Source organism: Rattus norvegicus, chromosome 3, assembly GCF_036323735.1.
Source record: "Rattus norvegicus strain BN/NHsdMcwi chromosome 3, GRCr8, whole genome shotgun sequence".
In the NCBI taxonomy this organism is placed as follows: domain Eukaryota; kingdom Metazoa; phylum Chordata; class Mammalia; order Rodentia; family Muridae; genus Rattus; species Rattus norvegicus.
The window spans coordinates 100,237,993-100,256,576 of NC_086021.1; the positions used below are offsets into that span (position 1 = coordinate 100,237,993).

Consider the following 18,584-nt stretch of genomic DNA (forward strand, 5'->3'; position numbering starts at 1 on the left):
CAAGTTTCCCCAGCAAGTTCAAATCAATGACTACACACCCACACCAATGCAGAAATATGTACAAGACACAGTCAAAGAAAAGCTAATGAAAATTCAAGGTAGTAATATTCCAAATCATGTCTGAGAAAATCAGTATCAGGTGAGCATTAAAGAAGTCTAAAATGCTCTCACTAAAGTTAAACTTAAGGTGCATGTGGGGGAGGGGGGGACTATAGTTGTGACAGTTTTAATTGTTAACTTGGCACAATATAGACTCACCTAGGAAAGGACTTTTAGTAAGGACTTTTCTAGATTAGGTTAGCCTGTGATGCCTCTCGGGGAGAGGAGAGAGGTTAGCTTAATTATGCTATTAATTATGGGAAGACCCAGCCTCCAAGCAGGGTCTGGGTGTGGACTGTACAAGAGAGCAAGCAAGAGGCGAAATCACGCACATCTCTCTCTCTCTGCTCTCCACTGTGGATGTGAATAGCTGCTTCCTACTCCTCCTGATATCCCTCCAGTGACGGACTGCAAGCTAAATAAACACTATCTCCCCTAAAGCTGCTCCCGTCGGGGTGTTCACCTCAGAAATAGGGAATGAAACTCAGACCTCTTCTAACAGCGAGGATCTCTCCTCTCCCTCTCCCTCTCCTTCTCTCTCCCTCTCATGAAATCAAAAGAACAAGCTGTTTAGTTTGACTCGTTACACACTTGCGCTCATTTCAACTCTTGTGCACAGTACCTATGTGTTACATATACTGTTCCTAAAAATTGGAAGAAAAACAGAAACACATTTACGCTGCATGAAAGATACACTTGGACTTTGGACTGTAGCTCAGTGGCAGAGCAAGGACTTAGCACACAGAAGGTGCAGATCCTTGCATTCCTCTATAAGCATGCACATCCAGGAGTCAGACTTCAGGGATCTGACCTAGCACACCTCCTGATTCCAGCACATCAGACACCCGGCTCCAGCTGACCCTATCCTATGCTTCTCCAAACACACAAGCAAGGGATAAAGCCTCGAAAAACAAACCTATGACTCCACCATAGGCATGTCCACCAGTGACATGGACAAGGCATAGATCAACTACGTGCCTATCCCAACAGTTTCACCTTCTGGTTCCACCACCTAACTACCAAGAACTCCAACGCTCTCCCTACCCCCACCCCGCTTGGCACCTTCCCACATTTAATGCTTCATTAAAGGTTAAAAAAAAAAGTCTTTCACAGAGTATACAGCAAGATCCTGGCAAAAGTGAAGTGTCCTGTCAGGCATGGTGACACACATCTGCCACCCCACACTTCTACACTCAGGAGACAGGCAGACGCTGGATCTTGTGAATTCAAGGTCAGCTTGGTTCACATAGTGAGTTCCTAGCCAGGTGGGTCTACACAATGAAACTATGAATTTTTTAAGTGAAATATCCCAAACAGAGCAAACAGAAAGCACACCCAAATACAGAAAGCCTTCTGAAAGCACACACCAACGGGAGGGGTAGACCCTGCACCCCACCCGCTCTTTCCTGACCTTGTCTGTTCTCAGAAGCATCTCCCTCCTCAGGAGAACATCGGCAACTGTTTGGCCTCACTGGAGTCCTGGGTCCACATACACGTAACCTGTTTCATTTTAAAGCCAGTGGGAGCCATCATGCCCTTAATGTTATTTTTTCAGTTCTACAACGTTGGAATTTGATGATTCTCCCTTTGCCCATATACCTTATAAATCTCTGCTTTTGTCTAGGTGTCTATAAAAGCAGCTCGGTGAGCAGGCCAGTCAGGGATCACCTGGGCTAAGAGCTGCTGCAGATGTGTGTGGTCACACTGCCCTCTGTTGGCCACAGAGCTCTCCATCCCTGTGTAGACACACAGCTCTGACGTCCATGGACCTCTCATGTGTCTTCTAATAATCATCCTATTACCAGACTGAAACTCAAAACTGACTTACGATAGCCACTAGTAACACAGAAGGGTCAGACTAGCCATCTGGGCAGACACATGACACTGTACATTTCCACAGGTGATAACATTAGCCTCTGACGAGCTGAACACAGCTGGTCTCGGGATGTGACCTCTGTTAGTAACGCTGATTCAAAGTTCAGCATTATCTAACAAGACTGTGGAAAAAATGAATCTGCTCACACACTTATAACACTCCTGTAACCTGAACACTGTCCTGAGCTGGAGCCAAACTTTCTGCTTTCCTCAACACTGTCAGCCAAACACTAAACTAAGTAGCATGCCCAGCACCTCATTCTGGAACTTTCCGGGAGTCAGCAGCTAAAATGAGTAAGCAGATGCATGAGAGGGCAGGAATGAGCGGCTTGGGGTCAGGGGCATGACCAGTGGCCAGCTTTCCCCACTCTGCATGTTGGGTGGGCTTTACCAGGGAGAACGAAACAAGGGAGGGAGGAGTGGGGGAGAAGTTCAGGTGAGGAAAACGGGAGAGAAGGAACAGGAAATGCCGGCACGCTGGCACAGGCTCCAGTGCCTTTACACATCCGCCTGAAGTGGCTGTGTTCTCATAGCTAATTATGCTACCCAAAAACCTGTTCACAGAATTCCACACACAGGCTAAAGAAGCCCGCCCCCAGTTGGTTCTGATTGGGAAATAAATTGCCAACGGCCAATGGCTGAAGCAGGGAGACAGAGGAGGGACTTTTAGGATTCCTGGACAAGAAATGCAAGTGAGGGGGAAGGGAGTCGGCCCTAACAGGGGTGCAGGAGTAGGTGCAAAGTGAAAGCAGCCCCATGGGAGGAAACAGGACAGCAAAGATAAAATATAGATCTGGAAATTGTTAACTCAGGAATACTGGAGGGAAGTGTGTGCTAGCTGCGGGGAGGATTGGAAATGCCCAACCATCGAGCTAGTTAAGGCATACTAAATATAAAGATTGCATGTGCGTGTCCTTCATTCACGAATCCAGAGCTCAGGCACGTACCCACAGGCAGCATAGAGCAGACTTTATTTTTTTTTTCCACGTGGAAAGGTTTAATGAGATAAACAGAGTAGAAGAGGAGAGGAGTAAGGGCCCCCCATGAGCACGTGGAGGGAAGGGGGAGGGGAGTGGGGAGAGAAGGAACAAAGGGGAAGAGCAGGGAGCAGGGAGCAAGAGAAGAGTAGAGCAGACTTTAAATATTCACACTACAGCCACACAGACTTTAAATATTCACACTACAGCCACACCGCTCTCCTCAGAAGCTGCAGAACTTTTGGCAAATGAGCCCACATTCAGAAAGCATGGGAACCATTAATCCTGAACCTAACTGGCTTGGAAACTCAGCTGCTACACTGGAAACGAACACTAGCCCAGTCTAGGAAAACAAGATAGTTCTTAGAGCTGTCCCAGGCCCCCAGCTCCAACTGTTTCCATGGGTTTACACAGGTTCTGTAGAACTAGAGTTTTAAAAAGGTTACTCATTGTCAGAGTCCGAATGTGCAGGGCCGGACGTGCCTGAGGGAGAGCCAGAGATAGGACTTGCCAAACCAGCTATCAGCCCCAAGGACATTGACCATCTGTAGCCACCCCCTCCCCTTCCTTCACCCCCTGAGTGAGATGAGCCACCCTACCTGCCTGCTGAGCTGCTAGAGAGCACGTACACCTTGCTGATGTAATTTCGCGCCGAAAGTAACTGTGCACCATTTGAATTGACCAATCATGTGTAACCGCACGAATGCCCCTATATAAACCCCCGAGTTTGAAAGCTCGGGGTCGATTCCTCTGTCTCCTGTGTGGGATACGTGTCGACCCGGGATCCCGCTAAGACCCGGGATCTCGTTAATAAAAGCTACCTCCTGCTGTTACATCAAGGCCGGCTACTCGTGATTCCTGGGGGCACCCCACCCCGCGATCGGAGTGAGAGACGCGGCTCCCCGTTTAGGGGTACGCTCTTTCAGTTCAGCATTTCTGTCTTAAGAAGGGAAATGCCTAAGAGGGTTTTCTACTTTAATAAACAATTCCCATCATAAAATATATCCCAGCAGGTTCAGGAACCTAATTTATTTATTTTATTTATTTTTTTTAAGACAGAGTTTCTCTGTATAGTCCTAGCTCTCCTGGAACTCACTTTGTATAGCCCAGGCTACCCTCAACCTCGGAGATCTGCCTGACTCTGCCTCCTGAGTATTGGATTAAAGGTATGCGTGCACCCCATACCCGTCTAGGAATCCAACTTAGTGGGAACAAATGGTTCCTATTCAGCTTACCCAATCCTCAGAAATCCATTGTGGGACAGCCTCCCAAATGCTCACCTGTCTCTGGGGACATCCAGGGCAGTGTTGTAATCTGGAGGACCTCCAGGCAACATGTTGAACAGCAGGTGATTTGTCCCTCGATCCCACCTATTGAGAAAGTAAATAAATGAGAAAAAACCATAACCATGAAGCAGTGAGCATGTAACATTACATCACTTATGCAAATGGACCCAGCTCAAAACAGCGCCACCTGCTGGTCACAAGCATAAATAGCCACAACAGGAAGGTCTGTTTATTTGTCCAAAGGGACAAATAAAAAATTAGAAACATGTATACTTCCAGCTTGTCTGCTACATAGCCATTTCTGATCATAAAACAAAACAACCCTGAAACCTACCTAAATGCTCAAGAAACAAAAGTAGGGCTGGAGAGGTGGCTCAATGGTTAGGAGCACTGGCTGCTCTTCCAGAAGACCCAGGTTCTAACCCCAGCACCCCAATGGTGGCTCACAACCATCTGTAACTCCAGTTTCAGGGAACCCAATGCTCTCTTCCGGCCTGTGAGGACACCAGGCACACATGTAGTACACACACATACATAAAGGCAGAACATCCATACCTTTAAATAAATTAAAATTCTAAAAAAACAAGTAAATAAGCTATAGAAGGCTCATTAAATATATTACGGAATATCTATAAATGGAATTCTACACAATGTTCAGAATAGTATTAAAAAAAATGAAAGTCTAGAGAGATGACTTGGTCAGTAAAGTATTTGCTGTAGAAGTGTCAGGACCTGATACAAAAGCCAGGTAGAGCGGCATATGCCTGTAACTCCTCTGTTGGGGAGACACAGACAGGAGGCAGGATCCCACAAATTCAGTGAGGGATCTGCCTCTGAAATTAATTAATAATTTAGAGGTAGCAAGTGATAAAGATACCCAACATCAACCTCTGGGTTTTGCATAGACATTGTCTCTGTGTGTGTGTGTGTGTGTGTGTGTGTGTGTGTGTGTGTGTGTGTGTGTATGTGTGTGTGTATGTGTGTGTGCATGTCCTTGTGCTTGTGCATACACACACAAACCCACAGATACCATGAAATTATTTGGAAAGATATTCACAGTGCATTATGAGAAATGAAGCGTTTATAAGTTATGATCACATAATGTCATTCCTGGCCCAAAAAAATGTTTTATAACTATACACACATAGAAATTTTATACAAAAAAAAGGACCTAATAAGCCCATTTAAACAATAAATGTTGTTACCTCTTAGAGATCAAGTATGGAACAAGTCTTACATTTCTTTTGCTAAGCTGCCTTTCTAAGCTTTTTACAGTAAACAGGAATGACCTAGTGCCTGGGGTGGAGGTTATACATTTTAATTAGGTATAAAAAAGATGTATAGGAGAAGAGCCTTCCTTAGCTCCAAACTCCATGAAGCCCCAGGCTGACACAGCAGCACAGGATGGCAGACCCCAGCTGCTCAAAGCTCAGACCTCCAGCTACATCAGTCACTCACATACTTGTGAGGTAGACGAAGTATCTGGAGACCAGGTTAACAGGAGACACATTCCTGCCACTCCATTCCCTTCAGGTCATCCCCTGGGCTCTGGTTGCTAGGTGTCAGGTACCTGGGAAGCTGGGCCAGGGCTTGCGCTGTCTCCTTGATTCGAAGGGGGTTCTGGTTCAGCACATCAATGGAGGGGACGAACAGACAGGCTCGGCTGATGTCATCTGTGTAGTAGTCACTGTCTGAGATGGCTGTGAGCAGTTCATTGTACTCCCGGGAGATGGCGCTGCTCACCGGAACACCGGCGTCATCCACGTACTTCTTTAGGGGGTAGATGTACACCTTGATTTTGTTCTTTGGGTTGAAGCCGCAGCGGTAGACATCGAAACACGTGTGCATTCTACAGCTGAGATCCCCCCGCTCTGGGATAGGGCTGTCAGCTGTCAGCCTGACCACTGGCACTTCCCGGATGCTGCGTTTCTCCACACCCCCATCGCTGGAGGACTCGATGGAGTGAGGCCAGAACTGAAACATGCCAGTGGCGATGAGGCCCAGGAGGACGATGGAGAACAGGGTGACGTAGTAGATCCGGTGCTTGGTCTTCATCCTTGGGATGAGGGCAGGACCCCGGATGTTGGACTTGACGGACGCACACATAATGACACAGATGTCCTCGTCCTCACACACCTAGTCACCAAAGACAAAAATTGGTGGTGGTGGTGGTGGTGGTGAGTTAGGATGGCAGTCAGTACCCTGACAGGATTGGGTTGTTCAACTTCTTTTTTTTTTTTTTCCTCTTTTCTTTTTTTTGGAGCTGGGGACCGAACCCAGGGCCTTGCGCTTGCTAGGCAAGCGCTCTATTGAGCTAAATCCCCAACCCCAATACGTTTATTTGTTTTTGCTTTCTTGTTTCAAGACAAAAATCTCATCAAAATACAAGCTATAGTCTAGTCTACAGAGTGAGTTCCTGGAAAGCCAGGCGCCCACACAGAAACCCTGTCTCAAAAAAAAAAAAAAAAAAAAAAAAAAAAAACAAGCAAACGAACAAACAAAAACCCAACAACAACAAAACCCAAGGAACACAATCAGTAACAGCCAAGGCAATATGTCTCTGCAAGGGCCCAGTCATCCTCCCCAGCAGGTCCTGAATCTTCAGTTATAACTGAAGCCCAAGGAAAAGGCCTTAAAGTCAACTAAATGAAGATGATAGGGATCCTTAAAGAGGAAAAAAAAAAAAAGCCAGGGAAACACAAAGAAACAATAGAGGAAACAAGTAAGTCCCTCAAGGAAAGCCAAGAAACAGACGAACTGTTCAAGATATGAAAGTAGAAGCAATTAAGAAAACAAACTGAGGGAATTCTGGAAAAGAAAATTCAGGAATGCCAACAGGACTACAGAGGTGAGCCTCACCAACAGGACTACAGACAGAGGTGAGCCTCACCAACAGGACTACAGACAGAGGTGAGCCTCACCAACAGGACTACAGACAGAGGTGAGCCTCACCAACAGGACTACAGACAGAGGTGAGCTTCACCAACAGGACTACAGACAGAGGTGAGCTTCACCAACAGGACTACAGACAGAGGTGAGCTTCACCAACAGGACTACAGACAGAGGTGAGCTTCACCAACAGGACTACAGACAGAGGTGAGCTTCACCAACAGGACACAGGAGATGCAAGAGAGAAACTCAGGCCCTAAAGATATAGTAGAAGAAATGGTTACATCAGTCAAAGACACTATTAAATCTAAAATAAACTTCCTGACATAAAACATCTAGGAAATCCGGGACACTACAAAAAGACTCCAAATAATAGGAATAGAAGAAGGAGAGGGTTCCCAGTTCAAAAGCCCAGAAAATGCTTTCAACAAAGTCATAGAAAAAGTATTTCCTAACCTAAAGAAGGAGATACCTATAAAGGTCATTAAAAAGTCTACCAGCCAAAAAAGGCCCAGAGCCAGATGGTTTTAGTGTAGAATTCTATGAGACTTTGAAAGAAGAGTTAATACCAATACTCCTCAAATTGTTCCACAAAACAGAAACAGAAGAAACACTGACCAATTATTTAAATGAGTACACAGTTACCCTGATATTCAATCCACATAAAGACTCAACAAAGAGAGAAAATTAAATTCCAATTTCTCTTATAAACATACATGCAAAAATACTCAATAAAAATGCTTGCCAGCTGAATGCAAGAACACATCAAAAAGAACACCTAGCATTACCATAGGCTTCATGCCAGAGATGCAGAGATAATTCAATATACAACAACAGTAAATGTAACCCAACATATAAATAAACTAAAAGAAAAAAAGCTTGTCATCTCATTAGATGCTGAAAAGGTATTTGACGAAATCTAATAGCCCTTCGTGATAAAAATCTTGGAGGGATTAAGGATACAAGGCACATACCTTGTGTGCCTTGTAACCCAAACATAATAAAGACAATATAAAGCAATCCAATAGCCAATATCAAATGAAATGGAGAGAAACTCAAAGCAATGCCATAAAATCAGAAACAAGATAAGGTTGCCCACTCTCTCCTTGTCTATTCAATATAGTACTTGAAGGTTTAGCTACAGCAATAGACAATGAAGGAGACACAAATTGGAAAGGAAGAAGTCAAAGTATTTTCATTTGCAGATGATATGATAGTATACATAAGTGACCCAGAAAATTCCACTAAGGAACTCCTATAGTTGATAAACACTTTCAGCAAAGTGGCTGAATGCAAGATTAACTCAAAATGATCAGTAGCCCTCCTACATACAAGTGACAAATGAACTGAGAGAGAAATCAGGGCAACAACACCCTCCACAAGATCCTCAAATAATATAAGATATCTTGGGGTAACTGACCAAAAAAAAGTAAAAGATTTGTATGATCAAAAACTTTGATAAAGTCTTTGAAGAAAGAAATTGAAGAAGGTTTCAGAACGTGGAAACACCTCCCATGCTCATGGATTGGTAGGATTAACATAGTGAAAATGGCCATCTTGCTGAAAGCAATCTACAGATTCAGTGCAATTCCCATCAAGCCCAGCACAATTCTTTACAGACCTTGAAAGGACAACTCTCAGCTCAGTGTGGAAAAACAAAACCCCAAACAAGATAGGTAAAAGAATCCTATAGGTAAGACAATATGCTAAAGGTCTCACCATCCCTGACTTTAAGCTGTGCTACAAATTTAGTACAAGCTGTACAAAAATTGCATGGTGTTGGCATAAAAATAGACCTGTTGATTAATAGAACTGAGTGAAGACCAAGACATAAATTCATACGCCTATAGACACCTAATTTTATATAAAGAAGCCAGAAATGCATACTGGAAAAAAAGACAGTATCTTCAACAAATGGTGCTGGGCAAATGGGTTGTCTGAGTGTAGAAGAATGCATATAGATTCAGACTTATCACCCTGCACAACAAGTCCAAGGGGGCCAAAGACCTCCGCATAAAAGCAGACCCACTGAACCTGATAGAAAAGAAAGTGGGAAACGGCCTTGAACACAGAGGCACAGGCGACAACTTTCCAAATGGAATAAATAGCATTAGTGTAGGCACTAGGATCAACAATTACTAAATGACACCTCATAAAACGGAAAAGCTTCTGCAAGGTAAAGGACATTGTCATTCAGACAAAGCAGCAGCCAAAGAATGGCAAAAAGATTTTTACAAACTCCACATCCAATAGAGGTCTAATATCCAAAATAAAAAATAAAAATAAAAAAAAACCAAAAAACAAAAACCCCGAGATATAAAAACATCCAATTAAAAATGAGGTATAGATCAAACAGAGAATTCTCAATAGCGGAATCTTAAATGGCTAAGAAACATTTATTTAAAGAAATGCTCAACATCCTTAGCCATCAGGAAAATGCAAATCAAAACTACTTTGGGATTCTATCTTACGCCTGTCAGAATGGCTAAGATTAATAACACAAGTGACAGCGCACGCTGGCAAGGATGCACAGTAAGGAGAACGCTCCTCCACTGCTGGTGGGAAGGCAAACTTGTGCAGCTACTACGGATATCAATATGGTGGCTCCTCAGAGAACAGGGAATCAACTGACCTTAAGACCCAGCTATAGCACTCTTGGACATATTCCCAAAGGACACTCCATCCTACTACAGGACGTTTGCTCAACTATGTCCATTGCAGCTTTATTCACAATATCCAGAAACCGGAAACAACCTAGATGCCCCTCGAGTAAAGAACAGATAAAGAAAACGTGGTATATTTACACAATGGAGTATTACTCAACTGCTTTAAAAAACAGCATCATGAAATGTAGAGCAAATGGATAGAACTAGATGAAATCATTCTAAGGTAACCCAGAAAGATAAATGTATATATTCGTTTACAAGTGGGCATTAGCTATTAATAAGTATTAATCAAGCTACAATCCACAGAAGCACATACCCAGAGAGGTCAAGAGAGTTCAAGGGGGAAAGCATGGGCCTTCCTGGAGGAAACAGAGTAGGTTTTGGGTGGACTGTGGGAGGGGAGGGATGAGAATGGGAAGGATCAAGTGGAGGGGAGATGAAGGGAAAGAGTTCAGGGAGAGACAGCTGGACCTGGGGGTAGGGGACACTTGGGGGGACAGAGTGGAAACCGAGTGCAGCGGAAACTTCATGGAATCTGTGACCCTAGTGACAACTCCTAGGAATGGAGGATATAGAGTCTGAACTAGTCATCTTTCATAGCCAGGCAAGGCTGAAGAGATACGGGGCCTAAGCAAGGTGGTTCAGTGGGTAAGAGGGCTTCTGTGCAAGCATGAGGACCTGAGTTCAAAACCCTCAACAACCCAACAGAAAAGGCCAAGGGTGGCTACCCACACACCCAGGACTGGTGGGGTGGGGCAGAGGATGAGAGAGTTATCGGGGCTTGCTGGCTGTCAGTCCAGGTCAGCATTCAGTGAGAGACCCTATCTCCAGGAAACAAGGCAGAGAGTAAGGTGCATCCTCCTCTGGCCTCCACCTACAAATTCATATGTGCAACCTCCATACATACATATCACACACCACACACATACATACATGCACACACACACACACACACACACACACACACATGCACACACACAAACACAGAGAGAGATCCAGCATCACCCTCGATCTGCAAGATATGGGTTTAAAAACTGGCTTATCTGAAAATCTTTTCTATTCAACAGGTGCCAACCTTGTCAGTTCTTAACATTTTCCCTAGCTCAACAAATCAGGCAGTGTCTGAGCTGGCTGCCCACTTCCACTGCCCCGTAGTTAAGGACACTACCTGGCCACTTCAGAACTCGGCCTTTCTCAGAATGTGGGAACCAGTTCCTTGGTAGCATGAAGGCCAATACCTGACAGCGGACCAATGTTGAGCTCGCTTCTCAAAGGTGTCAGCACCGCACTGGCCATTCTATATTGCCAGAGCGGAGAGGGTGGACTCCCCCCAGAGGCGGAGCAAGTGGGTTAGCTCCGGCCTCAAAGAATAAACCCAAAGAATAAACTCAAAGAATAAGCTATCTGCCTCCCTGAGCTTCAAGTTGCTTCCTTCAACACTGCCACAGCAGTCCTGATGCACCCCCTGCCTGCCACCCTTGGTTTCTGGCTGTGGCTTCTACTAACATTCTAACTGTATCTAACTCATGTGGGAAACCATTATCTGGATCATAACTGTCTCAGTACCATCCTCAGCCTCTCCCTGGTAAAAAGACAGACCTGTAGTTATAATCACCAAGAGTGTTAAACACCCCTGGGGGCCAATGAAATCACCCCTGGGTGGAAACCAGTCATTTAGGTCATGGCTCCATCCAAGCTTCAAGCCTGTCTGGCAGCACCATAGGACCAGCTCCCACTGTCCTACCTGGGTCATTAACCCTGGGTCACGAGAACACACCCATTTCCGCACCCTGTTTTATATCCCAACATTTCATATCCCCAGCCCCACCCCCAGCTGCTGTTAGTCCACACACAGCCAGGTCCTGCAGTCACAGACATCTGAAGACATCACTTGAGGGAAGCTGAGAGCAGAGGGAGGTGCAGGTAGATCCTGAGTGCCCATCGAAACAGCTGACCCAGGGAGGGCAGCTTGCCTCTGCCTTAAAGACCTGCTGCCAGTCCCGAGGATCTGGGAGTCCCAAGAATGCAGAGTTCTCAGAGGCCCCATCTCCCAGGATTTCTTCCCACCGGTAGCCTTGACCACAGATGCCAAGGCTGTGTGGCTGTTCATTCATTCACCTACTTTGCATTTCCCCCATGATGAGGATCGGACCCCAGTAGATCATCACATCTGCCCCCAGCTGCAGGACACCCTGCCATGGAACCTCACATGTTTCACGGTGTGCTATGAGTGGGCATCTGGGCTGCCCAAAACAGAATGCCTAGCATTCTCTGATATGAAGGCTTCTAAGGAAGACACCAGGAGGTAACCGCTACCCTTCTATCACCATAGGCCATACCCGATCAAGAGCTACAGCCACCATGCTGGGCTATCTCCCTCCTACCTGGATCTCTCTCCAAGCAGATACAGTAGGAGTCCTACAACTGTTACACTAGAGTACAGAGGATGCTGACTCCTTGCTTTACCCTGCCGAAGGGGTCCCTGCTGCCATCTGAGGGTGAGCAAGTCAATCCAGGACATGTTCCCGTGGTGCTTGCAAGCCCCTTCTGGATGCGCCAACATGGTCTGTGCTCTTCCAAACTAAGAGCATGAGCGGAAGTGTTTGGTAGGAGGGGGGCTCTGGAAAACCAGAGAGAGGAACCGGAAAGCAGAATGGTGAAGATGAAGCTGGCTAGCACTGAGCAGGGAAAAGCACTTGATTCTGCTAAGAGCCCCGGAAGAGTCATTCAGAACCCACCTCAGAACCACCTGACAGGTAGGGAGCTGAGGCACAACAGCCCAAAGCCACCCAGACATGGGCTCAATATCCAACATCTACCCCAAACGTCTACACCAAACTCTGAGGAATAATGCTGAGAGGGTGGCAAGCGCTCGGGCCAGCGCAAAAGCTCATAATAAAACAAACGGCAACAGGACTACAGTCCAGTAGCAGAGTACTGGTTGGGAACAGACTAAGTCCTCGTTAAACCCAGGAATACAGTTGTTGATGTTGGTGTTGTTGGAGAGGGGGCTGAAGAGATGGCTCAGAGCAAATACTGCTTTATTATTATTATTATTATTATTATCATCATCATCATCATCATCATCATCATCATCATCATCATTGGAGAAGAGCTAAAGAAATAGGTCAGCAGTTAAGAGCAAATACTGATGATGATGATGATGGTGGTGGTGGTGGTGGTGATGATGATTATTATCATTATTGGAGAGGGGACTGGAGAGATGGTCCAGTGGTCACAAGCACTCGCTCTTCCATAGGTTAGGTTCCCAGCACCCACATGGAGGCTCACGACCATGTGCAACTTCAGTTCCTGGGAATCTGATGCCCTCTTCTTGCCTCTGCAGGCGCTGCACACACATGGTACACGAGCATGCATGCATGCAAGCAAGCAAAACACATACAAAATAAAAACAAGTAATAAAGCAATGAAGATGAGGGAGGCCTTCCCTGTGAGCACCACCTTTTACTACGACAGTTCTTTACAGCACCTGCCTCACTTAGAGTGGCCTGTCTGCTCTGCCGGTGTCCCTCTCACAGTCTAGTCAGTATTCTCAACATCCAGTATCAAGGGTAGAACATACTGGATCTCAACCTGAATGCTGGCTGAGTGAGTGAGTGAGTGAATGAATGAATAAATGAATGAATGAATGAACGAACGAACATCTTTCCTTCCCAGTTGCACTGGGACACTCACCACTCTACACTCAGGGGAGGGGCTTCTGACCGTCATCCTTCCTGAACTGGAATTTCCAAAAGGGAAATGATGGCTGTAGGTTTCCACTGGCTCTAGGTTTTCTGTGCCCTCCTCTGAACACCTCCTCTCCCTGCACCCATCACAAACAGCTACACCCGAAAGAACCACTGGCTACGATGGTTTGGTTTGGTTTTCCATTTGTGTTGGGACAGCCTCCTCCAGCCCAGGCTGGTCAGGAACTAGATGATCACCCTTGTCTCCCTGCTCTCACCTCCTGAGTACTGGGATTGTGGGCATGCATCCCTGCCTCAGTTTATAGGGCACTGGAGATCCAATCCAAGGCCCCATGTGTGCTCTGCCACCTGAGATACAGAAGCACCCATCCCTGATAAACTTGTGCTGAATCCTGGAGACCGAATCCTAGTTTTCCTGACTGCCCAGTTTCATACGAATCCTAGTTTTCCTGACTGCCCAGTTTCATACCATAGCCTACATCTCAGACCCTACAAATTATCATCCTTCAAGCCTATCAAACACCCTCCCTCTCAATTAAAAAAAAAAAGTCTAGAACCATTCATCCAGCTTCAGAGCACTGAGCCACTGGAACGACTCTAACACCCATCTACGGGCACGGTGAGACGCACTTGACGTTCCTGGAATTGCTCCTTCCTAACACTGGCCTGAAACACCTTTCTTCCAAGCTCCAGGTTATAGTCAATCCACTCAGCCAAACGTTCCAGGTCACAATTTCCTATTACCTCAGCCTTTTCCGAGCGGTCCTGCCTGCTGAACTGCCTTTGCTACACAGGATCTCTTCTGAAAACAATGTAGGCAAACAGACACAAAGTCATGATACTTGACAGGGTTAGAATTAAAGTTCCAGGGTGGCTCACTACCCCCCAAAAGGGTTTCCAGTATAAAGACACTGTTTGACTGTGGCAGTTACATCACATTAAGTGAATACATTAAGTACCGAACTGAGCATTTTACTCTACACTTGTGGGTTTACTATGTCTTATTTCATCCTCCTGACAGCGCTGTGTGACAATCTTCTGAACCTCACTGTGGTGCAGAAAGGTCAACAGCAAGGCTAAGGAACTTTCAGGGTTCCACAACAGAACTCCACGGCTGGGCTCCAGCGCACAGCAGCCTGGTTCCTCAGATGACTATCCAAGCGCACAGGCTAGAGGAACTAAGAGGCTGAAGTCAGGGAAAGTGATTGCAATACAAACTCGACCGTGTTGATTATTACCGTGAATTGCCTTGAGCACCAGAGTACACAAAGTTCAGTTAAAGTACTTAGAACTTATAGCTGACTTTAAACAATTGAAATGGACATGCCCCAGACTCAAGACAACATCCACAGGCCCAAGTGAAAGGGCCCTTCTAGAGTGGCACTTAATATGTGACACCAAACCAGTGTTTGACTTTCAAAACTGGACACTGTTGCCACCATCAGGAACGCATCTCCCAACGCTCAGAGCCACACTCTGAGCCACACACCCCACCGCGTTCCACCCAGGACCTGCACTGGACGCCACTGGTCCGGGATAGCCAAGGTGCTAGGCCTCCCAGGGAGGACTCGGGTCCCGCAACCTCCAGTTGCAGCAGAAACAGATGTCCTGGACAGGCTGGCGGGCCCGGGGAACAGGGCATAGGTACAGATGGGGCAGCGGGGCAGAGCTGCGGTGCTCTTGCAGCCCCCGGGCTCCCAGAGGCCCAGCCCCGAGGCCCACCCGGTCGCCCGCGCGCCGCGCTCACCTCGGAACCGGCCGCCTCCCGCTCGGCCCCGCGCTCCGCCACCGGCTTTGGGCGCGGGGCGCGAGCCACGGCCGTGTCGGATCGCGCGGTGACGGGAGGCCGCCGCCAGCACCAGGTAAGCCAGAGCCAGCCGGGGAACGCTGCGCCGGCCTCCAGTTCCCCACGTCTGACACGGCGCGCACTGCGCATGCGGAGCGGTAACGCTGCGCCCCCTGCTGGACAGGAGGAGTCAGCACACGTGAGCAACCCCGCCCCGGTGCAAAGGCGGAGGAACTGCCAGGGCGCACCAAGCTCCGGGATAAAACTGTCAAAAACGCAAGCATCTGTCTATATTAGGCGTGGTGGCTCATACCTGTAATCTCAGCACAGCAGAAGGATCACTCACTAGTTCCAGGCTAGCCTAGGCTACATAATGAACTATCTCCAACTCTGCAAAGCATTCTTATGCCCACAGGGCAATTTGCAGTGTCCATCAAGGTGTAAAAATAACGCCCTGGACCTGCAATTCCATCCAACCTGCTTCGTAGTTTACCCTGAAGAAAGTCTCATCACTTATTGAAACATTCACCACGCTGTTTTTAATAATAGCACAACACTCGGAGCAACGAGAGTAAACTATAGATAGAATTAGGGAACAACAAGAGGAGGAGTCATACCAGTCACCAAGGTAATATCTCCAAGACAGGCTAATGAGAAATCAGGGTTTCCAAAAATGGGCAAGCACGGTCACTTTTAAGTAAAAATGTGCTTGTGCAAAAACAGAAGAGAGAAAATGTGTTGAGCAGATGCTGTGTCCAGGCATAAGTAAAATATTTTTCTGCAAAAGACAACAAGCAGTTATAAAATTTTGGAAGTAACTGGAGCGACAAAAGTTATCGCATGCATAGTGCCATCTGTCAAAAGGTAGCAAAAAGTGACGTAACTGAAGGCGCACCTTACCCAGCTTGCCTTTCCTGGCTGTAGTTCTTCTGTCCACGGGACAGATTTATTTTACCGCCACCTAGTGGACATTGTTACTTATAGCCTAAATATCCTCAGAGATTATTGTCTGGAGGCCTATGGAAGCAGCAAAGATTCCAGTATTTTGGGATTAATATCTCCTTGTTTTAGACATAGAGAGATTGGAAAAAACATAGGGACATAAGATTCTGTGCACATTCTTCTTCCCCACATCTAATAGAATGTGACTCTATCCTTCACACACACACACACACACACACACACACACACACACACACATGAATACTACTGAACTCACTATATACACACATTTGAGAACTGAATGGGTGATGTCAGGACCATCAGCCAATGGTACCACAACCAAATTCCTGTAATTACACAGAACACTGGCTTGTATCCTTTTTAGAAAGAAAACTTTTAAGGTATTATTATTGTTGTTGTTGTTGTTATAATTATTATTATCATTGCATATTTGTTTCTCTGTGTGACAGAATTGCATGAAGTGCATGCCAGAAGATGGCATTGGGTCTCCTGGAGGTACAGGGCGTTGTAAACTGCCTGATGGTGCTAGGAATCAAATACTAGTCCTCTAAAAGAGCAGCAGCTAAACTTCTGAGCCACAACTCCAACCCAAGGTTTTTTTTTCTTAAAAGCATGTCATCTTTCTTACCTGTTTCCTTTGTATCTTTGTGTATTTTTAAACATGTTTTTAATACATGCTAGCATTAAGTGGAATTTTACTGTGTTGCAGAACTGTGTAAAGCATAGACTTTGGGAGTCTTTACCTATCTTGATCACATTTTATAGCCCTAGGCTTGCACAGTGCCTGGAACTTGGCAGGTGCTCAGTGTTGAGTGACTAAAGGGGGGCAGGTTCAGGAAAGTGAAAGCGCTAACTAGGAATAAGAAAAATGTCCAAGTGAAGTTACATAAAGCAGAGAGTGAGAGGCAGCAAACGGTGTAAATACAATGTTTCAGGCTCAAGAGGAAAGAGGCCACATGCAATTGAAAAGACCTAAGTTCAGGCAAAAGTTAATATCTCAAGCCAGGTGTAGGGGCTCACTCCTGTAGTCCTAGCATTTGGGAGGCTGAGGCAGAAGGATGGTGAGTTTGCAGACAGCTTGGGCAATATAGTAAAACTCTTGTTTACCAGGGGTGGGGCGGGGGGTTCTCTTGTTGTCTTGGAGAATCTTTAGGATCCTGACACCTGATGGGAACTCAGAAAGAGGAAAGAAAAACCTGTCTGTATCAAAAGCCTGGATAAAGAAGCAGGAGTGGAAAAAGCAACCACTCTATCTACCAAGCCAGCAGTTAGAATGGTGCAGCTACACTTCTAGGTACATAAACCACACAGGTGATGAGAAGCAAGGAAGAATAGAATCTGTGCTATTAGAAGCTTTGCAAATGCATGGACACTCTGAACATCTCTTGTAATGTCCATTCCCTAAACATAGCTACATGACTCACTAGAGTTTATAGTTCTGATACCTGCAGCTGCTCACATACTACTTTTTTATTATTCTTATATTGCATGCAATCTAGAGATGATTCGCATCTACAGGGGAGCTGGGGAAGGTGGCCCTTGAGTTGGAAGTAGCCTGGGTATTCGTTGTATATAAAGCTGAAATAAATAAATGAACTGCCTTGACATGCAGTGGGGACTCTACAGATTATCAGAGATAAATAATGTCTTTTTTTTTAATATCGAGAAACTGGAGGTGGGAGGACTCCATAGCAAGACTCTTATCTCAAAAGCTAAATGAATAAAATAGTCTATAGAGGGATGCCCCTAAGTTATACACAAAGATGAAGCTATTTTTTTTCAATGTACAGAATTTAATAGTTTTTCTACATACAATGGGCTTTCTGCCCAAGAGAAATAAAGGAAAATTCCATTCTCAATGGCTTAAAAATACACTTAGAAATGAGTCTAGGCAAGAAGATATCTAAGCAAAAGCTGCAAGGCAGTACAGAAGAGAATTTAAAGGGCACCGGAAAACGGAAAGATTCTCCTGAGTACACACTCAGAGAGTGACCCAGCACACCACACAGATACACACATATCACAATAGCCAGGGAATGAAGCCAGCCTACATGTCCATCAACTAATGCTTGCATAAAGAAAATCTGGTGTGTATTCACGGTGGATTTTCATGCATAGGATATAAGTGAGATAACAGCTGTCTTAGTTACTTTTCTATTGCTGTAACTAAACACCAAGGCCGAGGCAACTTAGAAAGAAAAATATTTCATCGGATTTAGTTTCAGAGGGCTAGACTCCATGATGGCATAGTAAAGACCTGGCATCAGAAACAGCTGAAAACTTACCTCTTTTTTTTTTTTATTTTTTTTATTATCTTGAGTATTTCTTATATA

At 45.7% G+C, this 18,584-nt stretch overlaps 1 protein-coding gene across 2 annotated transcripts in view; it reads right to left on the reverse strand.

Annotated features, from left to right (window-relative positions):
* Window positions 1-15,432, reverse strand: part of Ext2 (exostosin glycosyltransferase 2) — a 132,649-nt gene extending 117,217 nt beyond the window's left edge. For both annotated transcript variants that reach the window (NM_001107751.2, NM_001399506.1), the window contains exons 1-3: window positions 15,250-15,432; window positions 5,808-6,373; window positions 4,232-4,321 (exon numbers count right to left, since the gene is read on the reverse strand). In NM_001107751.2, coding sequence (NP_001101221.1) covers window positions 4,232-4,321; window positions 5,808-6,343 — 626 coding nt within the window. In that variant the 5' untranslated portion in view covers window positions 6,344-6,373; window positions 15,250-15,432. The remainder of the gene's footprint in view (window positions 1-4,231; window positions 4,322-5,807; window positions 6,374-15,249) is intronic.
* Between the last annotated feature and the right edge of the window lie 3,152 nt (window positions 15,433-18,584).